The sequence below is a fragment of the Solanum verrucosum genome, unplaced genomic scaffold (genome assembly GCF_900185275.1).
Source record: "Solanum verrucosum unplaced genomic scaffold, falcon-dt-bn FXZP01000261.1, whole genome shotgun sequence".
NCBI lineage: Eukaryota > Viridiplantae > Streptophyta > Magnoliopsida > Solanales > Solanaceae > Solanum > Solanum verrucosum.
This window is the reverse complement of record NW_026019969.1, coordinates 10477332-10494994: the sequence shown is the minus strand read 5'-3', so window position 1 is coordinate 10494994 and position 17663 is coordinate 10477332. Positions and strand designations below refer to the sequence as shown.

Sequence of the window (17663 nt, the reverse complement as noted above, 5' to 3'; positions counted from 1 at the left end):
ATTGAAGGGCTTGTGGTCTTGGTATACTCTATATATATTTTGTGTTAACCTTAGTGCCTAAAGCACACTCCACTGAGTTTTATTTTACACTAACAAGTATCTCAATTCTAGCGAGTGCTTTCCTATGCAGCAATCCATCCTCACAAGCTCCTTCTCCAAAGGAATCAAAAAGCAATCTGAATCCTCTAGCTTAAAAAATTAGGTCATTTTGAAGTACACAACACATACACACTGCACACACAAAAGAAGAAGTAAAATAGTAGTAGTAGTAGTACTTCAGTGATTTTATAAAGGCATTTAAAAAGTTTGATATTCTATGGTAAGACATTTTTTTGAAACTCTTAAAAATGAAGTTTTAACTCTATAAATAACAAAGACAGTCTTCATTAAACACCAATTCAAAAAGAAAACAATCCTTCATTAGCTGACATTTCCTTACAAGTTGTAACTTTTCATCATGGCTGCTCAAAACCATGTCCAAGTTACCATTCCTAAAGAAAATCATGCCCCTGAAGAGGATTTTGACTACTCTCAAAGAGCACAGTGGCTTCGAGCCGCTGTGTTAGGAGCAAATGATGGATTAGTCTCAATTGCATCCTTGATGATGGGGGTCGGAGCTGTCCAAGAAAACGTTAAAACCATGATTCTTACTGGCTTTGCAGGGTTATTTGCTGGTGCTTGTAGCATGGCTATAGGAGAGTTTGTCTCTGTGTACTCTCAACTAGACATAGAGCGTGCTCAAATGAAGAGAGACAAAGAAACAGGAGGACAGAACCGAGAACATCAAGAAGATGGAGAAGGTAACAAGGAACAGCTGTCAAATCCATTTCAGGCGGCAGTAGCCTCGAGTGTTGCATTCTCATTGGGTGCCATTGTGCCAATTCTTGCTGCCGCATTCATAGCAAATCATAAGTTGAGGCTTGCTGTGATAGTGGCAGCGGTGAGCTTGGCATTGTTAGTATTTGGAGGAATTGGTGCTTTCTTGGGCAGAAGTCCTATGGTGAAATCTTGTGCCAGAGTTTTAATTGGTGGATGGATGGCTATGGCCATTACCTTCGGCCTTACCAAGTTGATTGGCTCTACTGGCTTGGAAATATGATTGAAACTTTATGTTCCTGGCCTGTACCTTGTTCTAATTTAATCTCATCTAATCAAAATATTTGTACTGCTAGTTGACTTAACCTTTTGTGTAATAATAACGCGAAGCATTCTCTGAATTTATATTGATCCTCCTATACTGATAATATTAGCTATGGCACACAACCTTTTACTTATTCACGATAAACTCATCAAACTACACTTCATCCTCAAATATAGTTAGGACTTAGGATTTGATTATATAAATCTTTCTGGTAGTACTCTGTGCAAATCGTGTAACTTCATCACAACAATCAGAATCCCCCTATACAGTACAGCTGCCTTATTTCTCTTTATTTCAACACTAAGAAGCTCTGTTTCACTCATAATGCTTTGTTTTCCCTTTCCATGGTTATTGACTAACTCGACATCAGATAAATCAGCCTCCAAGTCACTAAAAATCCTCATCAAAATCGTTATCATGTGCAAGTTGTTCTCTGTCATATTGTTTGACTTTGTGTATCCCCATTGTTCATTTTAAAATAAGAATCCAGGTGCTCAAAGTATATCTCATTCACCTTGTCTTTTCGAATTCTTTACTAACTGGACAGGCTTAAGACTCTTGTAGAAATCAATCTCCATATTTTACCAGACTGACTTTCCACACTTGTGCCAAAAAGTTATTGAATCAGATGCATACCCACAAATTTTTGCCATCTTTTTAAACTCCTGAAGAATCAATGTGTCCCTATTAATGGAATCAATATAGTCTATGCTGCCACTGATGTAATGCGTGTCTGGGTCCTCAAGTATCGGGTCTAAACAAAAAATATAAAATAAATCAAGACAATGGAAAATGCTTTTGCCTGATAATCAGATACAATTTGCAGCCATAACAAAGAAATTTAATGTTCAGAACCATAAAAATTATTCAAAAAGATCTAGAAGTGCATCAAATCAGAGGTCGACAGAGTCTTGTTCTAGGTTGTCACTTTGATGATGTATTGTAATTCCATTTATGTTTGCTGAACCCAGTCCGGATAGAAAGAACAACTGTGGCAGGTTGATAGCTAGTGTAATAATGTCATGGTAAGTCATGTTAAGGTCGAATAGAGAGAAATAATTGCAGAAGGTTCATATAATTGTCCTCAACTTTAATCGGGATCAAGGCAAAGTTGATTGATATGACTACCATAAGTAAAAAGGTTGTGTCAAGTCAAACATGGATAAATAATATGCAAGGAGACGGAGAGAGCAAGTAATTAAATTGTAAAATAGAGATAAAAGATCCAATTGAACTAATAAGGAATTTACTCGAAAGAATTTAATGGCCACCCCCTTAAGGGGATGGAATCCTATATAAAGTAAGTTAAATGGCCAAAAAAAAGAAGAAAAAGTCGTATTATCCTATTGTCTTGCTAAGTTTTGATCATGCTTCAGCCTTGATGATGACTACAATAGTTCCTGACTTTGCTTAGGAAAAAGGGTACCCTCTTAGAGTGCACGAACCCTCTATAAAAGCAATCATCTGAAATTGTTGAAACAGCTTTGCAACATTGTGTGGATAATGAAATTTTACGCTTGAAAACAGAAGTGATCAAATCTGATACACAATCGTCCATCTTGATGCAAGAAGTCGTTTGAGCCGGGGACAAAGACGGAGCCAAGTGCGGTGGGGAAACCACATCATCAACTGGGGATGGAGCCGCATGAGTTGATGAAGAAGCCATGTGCGATGGCGGAACCGCATTATCAACAGGAGATGGAGATGGAGTCACGTGAGTTGGTGGTGATGTTTTTTTCGGGTGACGACGCCACCATCCAAATGAAGGTACATGATGATGATATCGCCACCAGGATAGAATCGAAGAAGTACCAAACGATTCCTTGTTGTTATCTGTTTTGGCTTCTGTTGCCGTGGCGTTAACGATGCTTATGCAAATACCCAACAAGAGAAACACACATAATAATGTGCCACTTGATCTCGACATGTTACAGTATCGCTGACTCTGAGAATGTTTCAGAAAGAAGGCTGAATAATTACTTGTGTGTTTGAGAAGGAACAAATATGAGTAGGTATATATAGACAAATAATTTCAGCTACGTCGGTACTAATTCCGAATCCCAATCCCTTTAAACTTGAGCATCTACTTCTACCCAATTTCGGATTATATTACTCAAATTAAGTGTCACATAGAATCAGAATTTGGGTAGAAATAGATGTTCCAAGTTTAAAGGGATTAGGAATTAGTGCTGCCGTAGCTTATATTCTTTTGTCTATTTATATCAACTCATATTTGTTCTTCTTTTTCAGAAACGTTCCAGGAGTTGCACGTAATTATTAGATCTTTTTCTGAAACATGTCAAGATCAAGTGGCACTTTATTTTGTGTGTTTCTGTTGTTGGGTATTTGCATAAGCATCGTTAACGCCACTGCAACAGAAGCAAAAACAAATAACAAGAAGGAATCGTTTGGCACTTCTTCGATTCTATCATGGCGGCATCATCATCATGTACCTTCAATCGGATGGTGATGGCGTCCTCACCCAAAAAAACCATCACCACCAACTCACCTGCCTCCATCTCCTGTTGATAATGCAGTTCCGCCATCGTATATGGCTTCTTCATCACCAACTCATGTAGCTCCATCCCCAGTTGATGATATGGTTTTGGCTCCGTCTTTCACCCCGGCTCCAACGACTTCTTGCATCAAGATGGACGATTGTGTATCAGATTTGATCACTTCTGTTTTCAAGCGTAAAATTTCATTATCCACACAATGTTGCAAAATCGTTTCAACAATTTCAGATGATTGCTTTTACAGAGGATTCGCACACTCCAAGAGAGTACCATTTTTCCTAAGCAAAGTCAGGAACTATTGCAGTCATCATCACTGCTCTGAAGCATGATCAAATCTTAGCACACTCATTAAGCTTTTAGAATTTCCTCTTTGTTTTTTTGGTCATTTCGATAATTAGATTTTAGCTTACAGTGGTATCTGGTAGTTACTTTACGAGCTTGGTCAATATCAATAATAAATTTAACTGCATCACATTTTTTAAAAACTTCATATATCCAAAGGCAAAGCCGAGTTATCTTTTGGTTTCTTTGTAGAGAATCTAGCATATACTTGTACTGGTTTTAAAACAAGCATTGAATTTTTAATTTTATAATAATGGTTACCTAACAATAAATCCAGTTACGATTTTTTATTAATTTGTACAAAGGATATGGTGGATAAGCAATGATATCGAAGTCATATAAGGTACGAGTATCGTAAATTTTAAACAAGCAATAGAAATTAAAGACAAACAATAATTAATTATTACCTAATTACCTATATTTTCCTTTTGAAACTGTCGTATGTCTTAATTTCTCCTTGTGCTATCACCTAGCTTGGCTTAGTTCTAAAAGTAAGATTTATTTTTTTCCCAGTTATATATGAGATATTACTAATTAAGAAATGAGAATAAGCAGATAATTGAGCATTAGATTATTTTTTTTCAGTTATATATGAGATATTACTATCTAAGAAATGAGAATAAGCAGATAGTTAAGCGTCAACATGTATGCTTCAGATGTGTACTAATGAGGTATGAATTACTTAATGTTGTGTATAAAGTTAGTTAGGGGCAGTTGAGGAATTAGAAAAGTTGTTAGTATAGTTGTTAGTCGGTTAGGAAATAAACAGTGTATAAAAGTCACTGTTACATTGTAATATCTTTTTGAGCTTTCCACAATAATGAATAACACTTCTTCTTCTCTTTCTCTCTAAATGCATCTGTGATCCACCATTGAAGGTGAGCTCTCATAGTGTAGATTAGTTATAATTCAACATGTACTTCTCACATAAGTAAGTAGCTTGACCAAAGGTTTCCAGATCGAATCTGCATAAGCATAAGTCGATTTGGAGCATCAATTTGGAGACCTCTTCAACCGATATGTCAAGCTGCTTACTTATGTAGGAAACACACAACTGTATGCTTATTTCCATTTCTTAGATAATAATACCTACCTATTCCACTACATTACCAAACTCTACTCTATTAATTTTCCATTCAAACTAATTATTGTCTCCGTTTTTTTTCCCTCCAATTTTAAAAGTTTATACCAACCAAACAAAATATTGTCTCCATTTTAATTTTTTTTCTCCAATTTTAAAAGTTTATAAAATTTGTAATCTCAAATTAACGATATGTGATTATTTAATTTCTCGATTTTTTATCCATAAATAACCTTGATTTCTAATATCAATGTTAGATCATTAAAAATAAATATTACTATATTTAAAAAAATAAAAGTATCACAAATAAAAATTATGAATTTCAAATAATAGTAATTGTGTCCGTGCATAACACGAGCTTCCCTTTTCTAATTCTATAGTAAGATAAGATAGATATATAAATATCCCCTCTCAAAAAAATAATTTGTCATATTTCAATTTTACTTAATTATTGTGCAATGCACGTAGAAGCAAATCTTATCTATATCCTTTGTTTATTTTCCTCATAGAAGATCATGACACATATGGCCACAGTAAAGTATTTAGAATAATGAAAACAATATTTAGTTTTAAAAAATAGATTAAATCACAAGGACTTGACATCATGGGGATTGAGAATATATAGATTTCTGAAACCTTTTCTAAGAGATGCATTGCACCAAATCTTTATTGACTTCTTGTCTAATTATTTATTTGCCAAATAATTAATGCAATCACTAATCAACAAAGTGTACTTTTTCTTAAATATTTATTCTTATTGCATTGTCACCTCTTCTTCCCATTTGATCACCAAAATATATCTTTTTATTCTTACTTAAATAATTTATGATTAATGTTTTGTAGTAAAAAAATAACATGATTAAAAGTTGAGTTCTTACTACATATTAGGGAAGGAAGCGAAACTCACTAGTCTAAAAATATGGAAATTGACTAGTAAGATTCGGAAATAATAATTAAAGCTTATGTTTCGTGTTAAAAAAAAAAAAAAAAAAACTGCTAACCAACTTTACGAATTTCCCCATCCATCAAAACTAAATTTAATAATATCCAATTTCTCCAGCAATATATTTATGCTATTCTAGTGTTTTTCTTTTCTTATTAGCATAAACAAATAAGTTTTGTAAAACAAGGGAAAATTTTGAAGTGCCCACTTCAATTTATCTAAATTATAAATCATTATTTAAAATAATATTTTTTATCTACTTACAAAATCACCTATTTTTTTTAAAATAATTTATTCACCTCATTTTCATAATATTTGATGAGAATATAAAGTATAATTAGTTAGTTATGTACAGTAGAGTCGGTTATGTACAGTAGAGTTAGTTAGAATCTATGTACAGTAGAGTTAGTTAGAATCAAGTTTGTTAGTTAGTTAATTTCTGCCAGTGATTATATATATAGTCACATTGTAATTCTTGTAGTTTTTAATTCACATTCAATGAGAGATAATTTTCATGTTGCCCTTCTAAATTCTTCTTCTCTTCTCTTCTCTCTTCTTCTCTCTTCTTCTCTCATCTTCTCTCATGTGAGTTGAAGCTCCATCAATGGAGGAGCTTGACTGATCAGTAGCTGATTTCATCATGGTATCAGAGCACAGGGAATTGCTCATGTTTTTTTTCGTTTCCAATTCAATCTGTGAGCTTCGTTTTCTCTTATGTGAATTTTTTGTTTGATCTGGTTGATCTCGACTGGTTCTTCGATCTGTCAATTTTGTTTGTGAACTCTGTTTGATCTGGTTGTTCTCGACTTGATCTTCTTCCCAATTTTCAATTCACAATGGTCGATTCTTCAAATGATTCCATTCCAAATGCTTCTGCATCCACTGTTAGGGTAGAAATCCCTAGTCCTTTCTACTTGCATCCATCTGAGAATGCGAGTTCATCCCTATTACCTGCAGTTTTCGATGGAACTGGTTACAGATCCTGGAGAAGAGCAGTTCTCAGGGCTTTATCTGTTAAGAGCAAGACATGATTCATTAATGGGAAGGTTGTGAGACCTGATCCTACTGATCCTAGCTTTCAACAATGGGAAAGGTGTGATGATATGGTCACATCTTGGATCCTGAACTCCTTGTCACCAGATTTGCGTGATAGTCTGCAGTATGTCAATAATGCTCAGGAGCTTTGGGGAGAACTAGAAGAAAGGTACGATCAAACCAATAGTTGTAAGTTGTACCAGCTTCAAAAGGAGATCAATGACCTTGTCCAAGGCACTCTGGATATCACTAGTTACTACACTAAAATGAAGAAACTCTGGGAAGAAATGAGCATTATTGATATCAGCTCTCAGTGCAATTGTGTGTGCACTTGTGGTGGTAAAACAAAATTGGTTAAGGCTGAACAAGATCGCAGGCTTATACACTTTCTAATGGGTTTAAATGAGATGTATACTGCAGTCCGAGGCAACATTCTCATGATGAATACTCTACCAAGTATGGCCCAGGCTTTTGCCATCTTGTCCCAAGAAGAGAAGCAAAGGGAGGTGAAGCCTCATAATCATACAGCCTTGGATTCTACCTCTCTCAATGCTTATGGACAGACCAACAACAGTGCAGGATACAGGGGATTCCGGACAAACTACAGTTTATCTGGAGGAGGTGGAACCAGTTCTGGTAATATTGGGTTTAGAGGAAATTCTAGCACTAGCAAGTCTTCTTTGTTTTGTGACTACTGTAAGAAATCAGGACACACAAAGGATAGATGTTACAAGCTTCATGGATACCCATCCAATCCAAATCCACGGTTCAAAAAGGGAAAAGCTGCAGCAAATGTGTGTGCCCCTGATATGAATGGAGTTCAATCTGAAGAGGAACCTGAAGTAAGGAGACAAATGCCATTGAACTTGTCCAAAGATCAATATGAACAACTACTCAATCTCCTGGGAACTTTACAAGTTGGAAATGGAGCCTCAAACTCAGACAACATGCTGAATGGAGCTGTGAACTTGGCAGGTATACTTGCATGTTATTCCTCTATTACTGATATAGGTGATCTTTCTTGTAAATATGTTAAACTAACTGCTGGCTCTTGGATCATAGATTCAAGAGCATCATACTATATGACCTATGATAAGACCACCCTCACAAATATCATTTCACTTCCATATCCCTTTCTAATTTCACTCCCTAATGGTTACAAGGTTAAAGTGACTGAAATTGGTGATGCTTGTTTAAATCCAGCTTTGACTCTAAGCAAAGTGTTATTTGTACCTAGCTTCAAGTTTAATCTCATTTCTGTTCATTGTTTAGCACTACAATTCAATGGTGTAGTCAGTTTTGACAAATCTTCTTGTTTGCTGCAGGGCCCTTCTCTGAAGAGCCCTCTGGAACTTGGTAAAGCCAAGAATGGCCTGTACTTCTTGTGTCACAAATGCCACAATTGTTGTCCATCTGCTGAGAGTAAAGCACCTCATGTTAATTGTCCTATTGTCTCTTCTTTAGGCAATACTAGCAGGATTTCAGATTATAATGTGTCCACTGGTTCTTTTGTAAAATACTCTCCTATGAATAAGACAGATTATACTGTTTTTCCTTCATCTTGTTTTACTCATGCTTGTCCTTCATTTGCAAATGTCTCTAATCACACTCATGATGATGAACTTTTGTGGCATGCTAGATTAAAACATGTACCTTTTGTAAAAATGAAAAATATCTCAACTATACCTGTTCATTTTTCTCCTAAACAGCCTTTTACTTGCAATATATGCCCTATGGCTAGGCAAACTAGGATGCCTTTTCCAGAAAGTATCACCACCACCACTAAAGTGTTTGAGTTGTTACATGTTGACCTATAAGGACCATATCATGTTCCCACTCATGATGGATATCATTATTTCCTCACTATGGTAGATGACCACAATGACCACAGTAGGTCCACTTGGACACAATTGCTGAGATGTAAGAGTAATGCTCTCCAAACTATTAAAACCTTCATATCTCTCATAGAAAACCAATTCCAAACCAAGTTAAAAGCCATAAGATCTGACAATGGGTTAGAGTTTACTTCAGCTGAAGCCACAAATTTCTTCCAAAACAAAGGTATCATACACCAAAGAACTTGTCCTTATACACCTCAACAAAATGGGGTGGTAGAAAGGAAACATAAGTACCTACTTGAAACAGCAAGGCCACTTTTGTTTCAGTCAAAGTTACCTATGAGGTACTGGGGGGAATGTGTATTGACTGCCACATACCTGATTAATAGACTGCCCACTCAACTTTTATAGAATAAATCTCCATATGAAATGTTGTACCATAAATCACCTACATATTTCCACCTTAAGAGTTTTGGTTGTCTTTGTTTCCCCACTACCTTGAAAACTCACAAAGATAAATTTGAACCTAGAACCACACCTCATGTTTTTGTTGGTTATCCTTTCAATACAAAAGGTTACAAAGTTTTGAATTTAGCTACCAAGAAAGTTCATATATCAAGAGATGTTATTTTTCAAGAAAATATTTTTCCTTTTGTTATTGCCCCTGATGGTTCTAGTTTCAATTCCATTCTGCAAATGCTTACTCATACCACTAGCATGCCTTGTATGTCTGATAAAATGAACATTTTTGCTAATGATGATCAACTGGAAAATTTCACACCACATGAAGTCACTAATAATCAAGTAACCAGTAATACCAACATGAATGAAGTACCACCTGCTGTCCTACATGAACCTACAACTCAACCTACCTTACCTGATCCAAATGCCACCATGCATCATGATACTTTACCAGTACCTATAATATCAGCACCTAGAAGAACAACCAGAACCATACACACTCCTAATTACCTAAAAGAATACACCTACACCATACCTAAGCTGCACTCCCTCACTTCCTTTATATCTCCCCATAAACATGTATGTTTCACCAGTCTTTGTTCTGATAGTCAGCAGTTAGTAACAACCATTTCACATGAATGTGAGCCTATTTCATTTGAGGAAGCAATATTGCACCCTGCCTGGCAGCAGGCCATGACACAGGAGTTTGAAGCTTTGTATGCTAATGACACTTGGGAGATGGTCATGTTACCTGATGGGAAGAAAGCTATTGGGTGCAAATGGGTGTACAAAATCAAGCACAAAGCTGATGGGAGTGTGGAGAGGTTCAAGGCTAGGCTGGTGGTCAAAGGTTATACACAACAAGCTGGGGTGGATTACACTGAAACCTTCTCACCTGTAGTTAAAATGACTACTGTTAGAACATTAATCTTTTTAACTGTTAAGAAAGATTGGAGCTTGTATCAGCTAGATGTCAATAATGCATTCTTACATGGTGATTTGCATGAGGAAGTGTACATGGCACCTCCACAAGGTCTTGTAGTAGGTTGTGATAACATGGTGTGCAAATTGAAGAAGTCTTTGTATGGACTAAAACAGGCCAGCAGGCAATGGTATGAGAAGTTGGCAAACTGTCTATGTTCAAGAGGGTATCAACACTCAGACAGTGATTACTCACTGTTCTACAAAAGGAAGGGCTGCTCCTTGGTGTTTGTTGCTGTATATGTGGATGATATAATTCTAACTGGAACAGATGTGGCTGAAATCAACTCCTTAAAGAGCTTCTTAAATGATCAGTTCAAGATAAAGGATTTGGGCAAACTACACTACTTTCTGGGACTAGAAATATTATACAGACACGATGGAGTGCTAGTTTCACAAAAGAAATTCACTTCTGATCTCCTGAAAGATTTTGATGTGTTAAGTCACCAGGCCACTACATCACCACTTGATTGCACTGAGAAGTTAACAGCTACAGATGGCAATCTTTTATCTGATCCTACTCAATACAGGAAGTTGGTTGGTAAGCTAAACTTTTTGACCAACACTAGAATGGACATAGCTTATAGTGTACAACACTTGAGCCAATTTATGCAATCACCTAGGGAACCACATTTAAAAGCAGCATACCATGTGCTCAGATATTTGAAACAGGATCCAACATTGGGGATTTTTATCTCAAACAAGCCTGATCTCACTATCAGTGCTTATTGTGATTCTGATTGGGCTGCTTGCCCTGATTCCAGGAAGTCTGTTAGTGGATACCTAGTGCTTCTGGGTGATAGTCCTATCAGCTGGAAGTCTAAGAAGCAAGCAACAGTGTCTTTGTCATCTGTTGAAGCTGAATATAGAGCTGTGAGACAAGTTGTAGGAGAACTAGTGTGGCTTGAAAGATTGTTGGATGAGTTGACTGTACAATGCTCCTTACCTATCCCTGTCCATTGTGACAGTCAAGCAGCAATCCACATTGCAAAGAATCCAGTTTTTCATGAGAGGACAAAGCACATATAAATCGATTGTCACTTTGTTAGGACCAAGCTTCAACAAGGCCTAATCACACTCCATCATATTCCCACTGATTCACAGTTGGCAGACATCTTCACCAAGGCTCTGACTGGAGTTAAACATACTGCCTTATTGCACAAGTTGTCTGTAATTACATCACCTCCAACTTGAGGAGGGGTGATGAGAATATAAAGTATAATTAGTTAGTTATGTACAGTAGAGTCGGTTATGTACAGTAGAGTTAGTTAGAATCTATGTACAGTAGAGTTAGTTAGAATCAAGTTTGTTAGTTAGTTAATTTCTGCCAGTGATTATATATATATTCACATTGTAATTCTTGTAGTTTTTAATTCACATTCAATGAGAGATAATTTTCATGTTGCTCTTCTAGATTCTTCTTCTCTTCTCTTCTCTCTTCTTCTCTCATCTTCTCTCATGTGAGTTGAAGCTCCATCAATGGAGGAGCTTGACTGATCAGTAGCTGATTTCATCAATATTTATTTAAATTATTATAAATGTTTTTGAGATAATACAATTGACTTACTTACAAAATATTCTCTTTGTTCATTTTTACTTATCGAGTTTGAACTTTGCACATTCCTATAAAAATAATGATTAACATGAGCATTTGTTCACAATATTCACATTAATTGATCTTTAGAGGCTATTTGAATAACTTATTTTGATTGTTTTCAAGCCAAAATAGACTCTAAACACTTTTATTATATTTGAGTAAAATCTAAAAATGTTTTTAAGCTCTTAATTTTAATCTAAAATAATAAAAACAAGTCATAAGTTAAGATTTCTAACTTATGATTTTTGATTTATAAGTTATAAGTCAAAAGACAATCCAAACATGCTTTAAGTGATCATTTAATTAGAAATAAGTCATCCAAAATTAATTATCTCAAAATAAATTATTTTACTATATATATATAATAACTTAATTCATAAAATACAAATAGTGAAATAAATATTCTTGAAACTGCCAATAACACATAAAATAAACTAATCTTACATTTTATTTCGATAATTATTATAACTCCCAAAATATAGTTACTAGAAGCATAAGGTTGGGTCAAAGGTGGAGAGAGAAAATAGAGCCCAGATGGCACCGCCTCTATAAGCACGCCTTTGAGATGAATGACACATTCAGCCCAAACACAATCCAAAATTCAATGTCACCTCCATTTCTTCCTCTATAAATTGTCCTACCCAATTTGTGAGTGATGAAGATTTACTGAATTTGAAGACCGAAAGAATCATAAAAGCAGCATAGAGGAGTACTGGTATTTGGTTGATGGTCTCATGGGTGCAACGGGTTCCAAGCTCGAGAAAGCCCTCGGAGACCAGTTTCCCGAAGGTGAACGATACTTTGGTCTCGAAAATTTCGGCAACACTTGTTATTGCAACAGCGTCTTGCAGGTTTAATACTCTTTTCCATACTTTCTTCTTCTTTAATCTTGGGATTCTTGATTCTTTTCTTTTTTCATTTGATGGGCGTTGTGGGTCAAAATAATTTTAATTCATAAATTCTGGGTTTAGCTGAGATTTCTACAATAACGATGATCCCCACCTAGTTAGACTTATTTCATTCCGATGGTTTTAATAATTTAAAAGATGAATTAGTTTAGTTTGGATTCCTAGCTAGTAAAAGATGGAGGTTATCTAGTTGTGTTGCTGTTTCTATTAGATCGATTTACCCTTTTTTTATGCGGATTATTTAGATGCTTAGTTTTGCAATTTGATGTTTTGATTAGTATTTCAAAGATGAAATTCGTCCTTAGGTAAATCAAAGTCCAGTACACTCGTGAGTCGTGCGTAATACGACACTTCATTTGAGCAGTGATTGTTGCATCCGATGTGATTATTGATTGTTCCTTTATCTCTTTTGATACAGGCCTTATACTTTTGTGTCCCCTTCCGCGAGCAACTGCTAGAGTATTATGCAAATAATAAAGGTCCTCCAGAAGCTGAGGAGAATCTCTTAACTTGTTTGGCTGAATTGTTTTCACAGGTAGCAGATTCAATCTGAATGTGTGGGCTTTCTATCTAATGAATAGTGTTTTGAATGTTTGAGTATTCTGCTACGTTGAACGTGAATTTAATAATTCTCAGTAATGTAATTACCTTGCTTGATAAAAGTAATTCTAGAAAAACGTTTGGTGTCCTCCATGTGGCATGCTTAATTGAGGAATTTGGCAAGTCTAGCCTTAAATGCTATAGCTATCTCTGTGTCATTCAATCGAGAAAGTGTAACAGGATGATAAATAAGCAGAAGAACTCCGACTATTGTCGACTTAATTCCAATCAAGTGCTAGTTCAGTAAATTCAGCAAGCATATTCCAAAATTGTCTTATTTTGGTCAGAGGAAATTCAATTGAGTGAGGACAGTAGCATAAGATTTTTACTTTTCTCAATTGAGAAGGCAAAAACACTATTATTGGCTGAGCTAGGATGATGGTGCTTGTTTAACTGAAGAGTCGAACCAAATTCCAAAGTTCTAGGTAAGTAAGAAAACAAAGACAACATGATAGCGTAAGAAATATATAAGAACTTCAAACTTCTCTTCCAAACTCCCGTTCCTTGAACTTTTATTTCTCTCTCTCTTGGTTATGTTGCTATATAGAAGAGTTTTAGCTAATTCAGACCTGAAAATGAGGATGTGCTGTTAATCGGTTTTGCCATAACTAGGAATTTTTTACCTTCAACCAGGTCAGTCTCTTCTTTGGTGTGTACGAGTTAAATTTTCTGTTGAACAATGATTATTCAAGAGTTTTCATCAGGAAACAAAATTTCTACACATGAAAATAGCATTTGTTTTAATCTATGCTCGTTGAGAATTGTAGGCACATAAATCTGGTTGTTTTTATCGTGCAGATAAGTTCACAGAAGAAGAAAACAGGTGTTATAGCTCCAAGGCGCTTTGTACAAAGAGTCAGGAAGCAAAATGAACTTTTCCGAGGTTACATGCATCAGGTACATGTTTTTCTAGACATTTATGTATGCTTGCTATTTGGTGGAAACCATTCAACGTCTATGCAAGAATCATTTTTTTGTTAGATCATGAAGGAACAAGTCACTTCTTGATCAGTTTTTCTAACCATGATGTTCTTGTAGGCTTCAAGCGAATCTTGAATGAGCCATCACTATCTTTTAAGATAACTTCACAGTGGTGACCTATAGCAAGAGACCTGTTTAAAAGAAAATAAGAAGAATGAAAGAAGGATTATCTGAAACAAGAAAGAGAATACCCTAAAAATTTCCAACCTGGGAGATGTGCCATGCTCACTTTTACTTTAGATGCATAATTAGTCCTAAGATCAGTGTAAAATGAGAAACCTCTCATACGTTACGTTGATTAAAAATAAAAAGAGAAACATCTTATATCGATCCTAAGTTCATTTATGTGCTTTATAGAAGTCATGAACCATTTGAGTTACATTGATGTTATACTGCATCTATCATTTAACCCGGAGCATCTTCAAGCTTCTGTGACCTGTATTCCTTTATATAATGTATTTTCTTGTGGGTTACGTGCTTAGTGTTTATAAACTGGTTTCACGACGGGGTAGAGAAGTTTTTACCTTCCTGCTTACCCAAATTGTGCTTTACCTGCTGAAACCACGCCATATCTTTATTGTTAAGTTATTACATTCTTTATCTGATCATTTACATAGAGGTGGAAAACAAGCTTCACTAGGGTTTTATGTGTGGGTGGTTGCTAGAGCAGAAGAACAAATAAGAGGATGAAAGAGAAGAGTTAGTGTCATGATGCTTGTGTGCCTAATGGCACGGGTAATGATAACGAGGAGGAGAAGAAAGATATAGTTAGGAAGGAACTTAGTTGTAAGTCCTATATTACCCTTGAAGGTTAGAGATATCAGTTAAAATTACGGAGGGGTAAGTTAACATTCTTTTTAACGCTGAAGGTTTTACTACTATGAACAATGGTTTAGGCAGCAAAGTGTTGATTCATTGTGATGATATGATTTCTACTCCATTGCTATCCAGAATCATTAGGACAATTACATACAAAATCAATTGCTACTTTATCTAGGTTTTAATAAAGTTGATTTTTGGTCATGCTTTTTCTCAGGATGCCCATGAGTTTTTGAACTTCTTGTTGAATGAACTCGTTGATATCTTGGAGAAAGAGTCACATGCAGCAAAAAGTTTAGCGGCAAGTTCTCCTGAAAAAGTCTCAAATGGAACATGTAATGGTCATGCGAATGGCGTTAAGAAGGAGCCACTTGTTACCTGGGTGCACAAAAATTTTCAGGTAAATTATCTAACTTTGTTTAGGATTTTATCTTTCTTTTTGTCTATATATAATTTGAGGATGTCAGTTTTAGCATCTGCATTGCAGCTTCACAGGAGGTAGTGAAGGGAGAAATCAAGGATCTCTCTTAAATTTCTGTCAATAAACTTCTTTTATACTTCTATTTGAAAGGAAAAAAAGTCATGGTTTGTTCCATGTTGGGTATTTTTGGATTTGTATCTCAGAGGAGGTGCTTGGAGCAAGACTAGGAGGAAAATGTGAAGTTCTCTAAAAATTCTATCAGTGAAATGTGTACGTACTGTTTGAAAAGATTAGAGTCAAGGTCCTATATTGGTCTTCTGAATTTCTATCTGATGCTCATGGATTCTATCAGTAGACAAATTCATATATGTTTAAATTATAAGTGCTTGCTTCACTCCACTTGTGATGCAAATTTTGGATCCTAGGACTTCGCAAATGGTGTACTACTTTCTAGAGATAGTGGCTGCTTAACTGATTTCCTTTTTTATATGAAATGCAGGGTATATTAACCAATGAAACAAGATGTTTGAGGTGTGAGACAGTCACAGCTAGGGATGAGACATTTTTTGATTTGAGCCTTGATATTGAACAAAACAGTTCAATTACAAGCTGCCTAAAAAATTTCAGTTCTACAGAGACCCTCAATGCAGAGGACAAATTTTTCTGTGACAAGTGTTGTAGGTAAGTGCCTTCACCTTTACCTTTTTAAACAATTATGGTGAAGAAATTTACTTTCTTTTTGTGAATTCAGCTTGCAAGAAGCACAAAAACGGATGAAGATAAAGAAACCTCCACACATCCTGGTCATTCATTTGAAGCGCTTCAAGTATATGGAACAACTAGGTCGTTACAAAAAATTGTCTTACCGCGTTGTGTTTCCTCTGGAGCTAAAACTCAGCAACACCACTGAAAACACAGATTCTGAGTATTCTCTATTTGCTGTTGTGGTTCATGTCGGAAGTGGGCCAAACCATGGGCATTATGTTAGTCTTGTGAAAAGCCACAACCACTGGTTGTTCTTTGATGATGAGAACGCGGAGATCATTGATGAGTCTGCTGTTCAGACCTTTTTTGGCTCAGCTCAAGAGTACTCCAGCAATACAGATCATGGCTATATCCTCTTTTATGAGAGCCTTGCAGCAAGCAAGAGCTGAAAATAGTACTCACATGTTGAGACCTAACTATTGCGTATGTGTCTGCTCAACTTTTGTCGTGTTTAGCTTTCATGGTTCATTGGACCGGCTTAACGAATGTTTACGAGTTCAGTGTTCAACACACAAGGGGTTGCAAGTGTTTTGACTTGTTTTAACAATAAAGAGATGTAAATCTTGGTATAGAAACTTTAATGAGATGTTGATACTGTATTATTAGCTATGTAACTGCATCAACTTCCAGTGAACTCCATTGGCAGAACCCGGAAAGCAGGAATAAGTCAAGTTTCTCCTTTGTGTAATTTCAATCTGAAAAACACTGCTCCAGTGTTGTTTTATTTTGAGGTGCTGAGATGCACATTCATGGAGTATGACTAATACTTAATTATTCCTTTTCTTTCTTACAACAATGCCTGTATAGAGTTAATCTAACACACTTCTCTTCTACTCTAATTATCGATTCTTTCTTCTCGTACTATGCTAGTATAAAGTGAATTAAACACACTTCTCTTTGATTCTAATAAGTTTTTCTTATTTTCCTTTTTTTTACAACCATGCGTGTATAAAGTTAATGTAACACGTTTTCCTTCGATTCTATTACTTGATTCGTGTTTGTAATATCATGTGAACCCACTTGGCTCTTATCTATGCTGACCATCTTAGATGAAAGTTTTCATAAACATCTCAACTCCAGTAGAAACTAGATAGTGTAACTGGATTGCTTGATAAGCTATGAACTGAAAATCTTCTGTATAACACAAGATGCATTTCCAACACTTCATCGTACGTATGCTGAAGGATATTTTTCTCGAAACTATGCCAACAATCAGATATTCGACGACCAGTT

General features: G+C 35.7%; 3 protein-coding genes and 2 pseudogenes across 3 annotated transcripts; 4 read left to right on the top strand and 1 right to left on the bottom strand.

Moving 5' to 3' along the window:
* The first annotated feature begins 457 nt into the window (after positions 1-457).
* LOC125815948 (vacuolar iron transporter homolog 4-like) lies at positions 458-1150 on the top strand. Its single transcript, XM_049495528.1, has one exon. The coding sequence runs from the start codon at positions 458-460 to the stop codon at positions 1097-1099; it is 642 nt and encodes a 213-aa protein (XP_049351485.1). The 3' UTR covers positions 1100-1150.
* A 1363-nt stretch (positions 1151-2513) lies between these two features.
* LOC125815002 (uncharacterized) lies at positions 2514-3068 on the bottom strand (annotated as a pseudogene).
* A 369-nt stretch (positions 3069-3437) lies between these two features.
* LOC125815001 (uncharacterized) lies at positions 3438-3986 on the top strand (annotated as a pseudogene).
* Positions 3987-6859: 2873 nt separating this feature from the next.
* On the top strand, positions 6860-8875 carry LOC125815000 (uncharacterized). The gene is made up of 2 exons (XM_049494423.1): positions 6860-7018; positions 7070-8875. The coding sequence occupies exons 1-2, from the start codon at positions 6860-6862 to the stop codon at positions 8873-8875; spliced, it is 1965 nt and encodes a 654-aa protein (XP_049350380.1).
* Positions 8876-12440: 3565 nt separating this feature from the next.
* LOC125815941 (ubiquitin carboxyl-terminal hydrolase 4-like) lies at positions 12441-17291 on the top strand. Its single transcript, XM_049495520.1, has 6 exons — positions 12441-12787; positions 13263-13379; positions 14243-14341; positions 15462-15644; positions 16165-16346; positions 16417-17291. Exons 1-6 carry the CDS (start codon positions 12671-12673, stop codon positions 16817-16819), a joined length of 1101 nt encoding a protein of 366 aa, XP_049351477.1. The 5' UTR covers positions 12441-12670; the 3' UTR covers positions 16820-17291.
* The last annotated feature ends 372 nt before the right edge of the window (positions 17292-17663 follow it).

Bases quoted from the DNA above. Each gene is read 5' to 3' on its own strand.
- LOC125815000 (XM_049494423.1), top strand. From the start codon at position 6,860: ATGGTCGATTCTTCAAATGATTCCATTCCAAATGCTTCTGCATCCACT. The intron at 7,019-7,069 runs GTTCTCAGGGCT...ATTAATGGGAAG, and splicing joins ACAGATCCTGGAGAAGAGCA to GTTGTGAGACCTGATCCTAC.
- LOC125815941 (XM_049495520.1), top strand. From the start codon at position 12,671: ATGGGTGCAACGGGTTCCAAGCTCGAGAAAGCCCTCGGAGACCAGTTT. The intron at 12,788-13,262 runs GTTTAATACTCT...CTTTTGATACAG, and splicing joins ATTGCAACAGCGTCTTGCAG to GCCTTATACTTTTGTGTCCC. The intron at 14,342-15,461 runs GTACATGTTTTT...GCTTTTTCTCAG, and splicing joins TCCGAGGTTACATGCATCAG to GATGCCCATGAGTTTTTGAA.
- LOC125815948 (XM_049495528.1), top strand. From the start codon at position 458: ATGGCTGCTCAAAACCATGTCCAAGTTACCATTCCTAAAGAAAATCAT.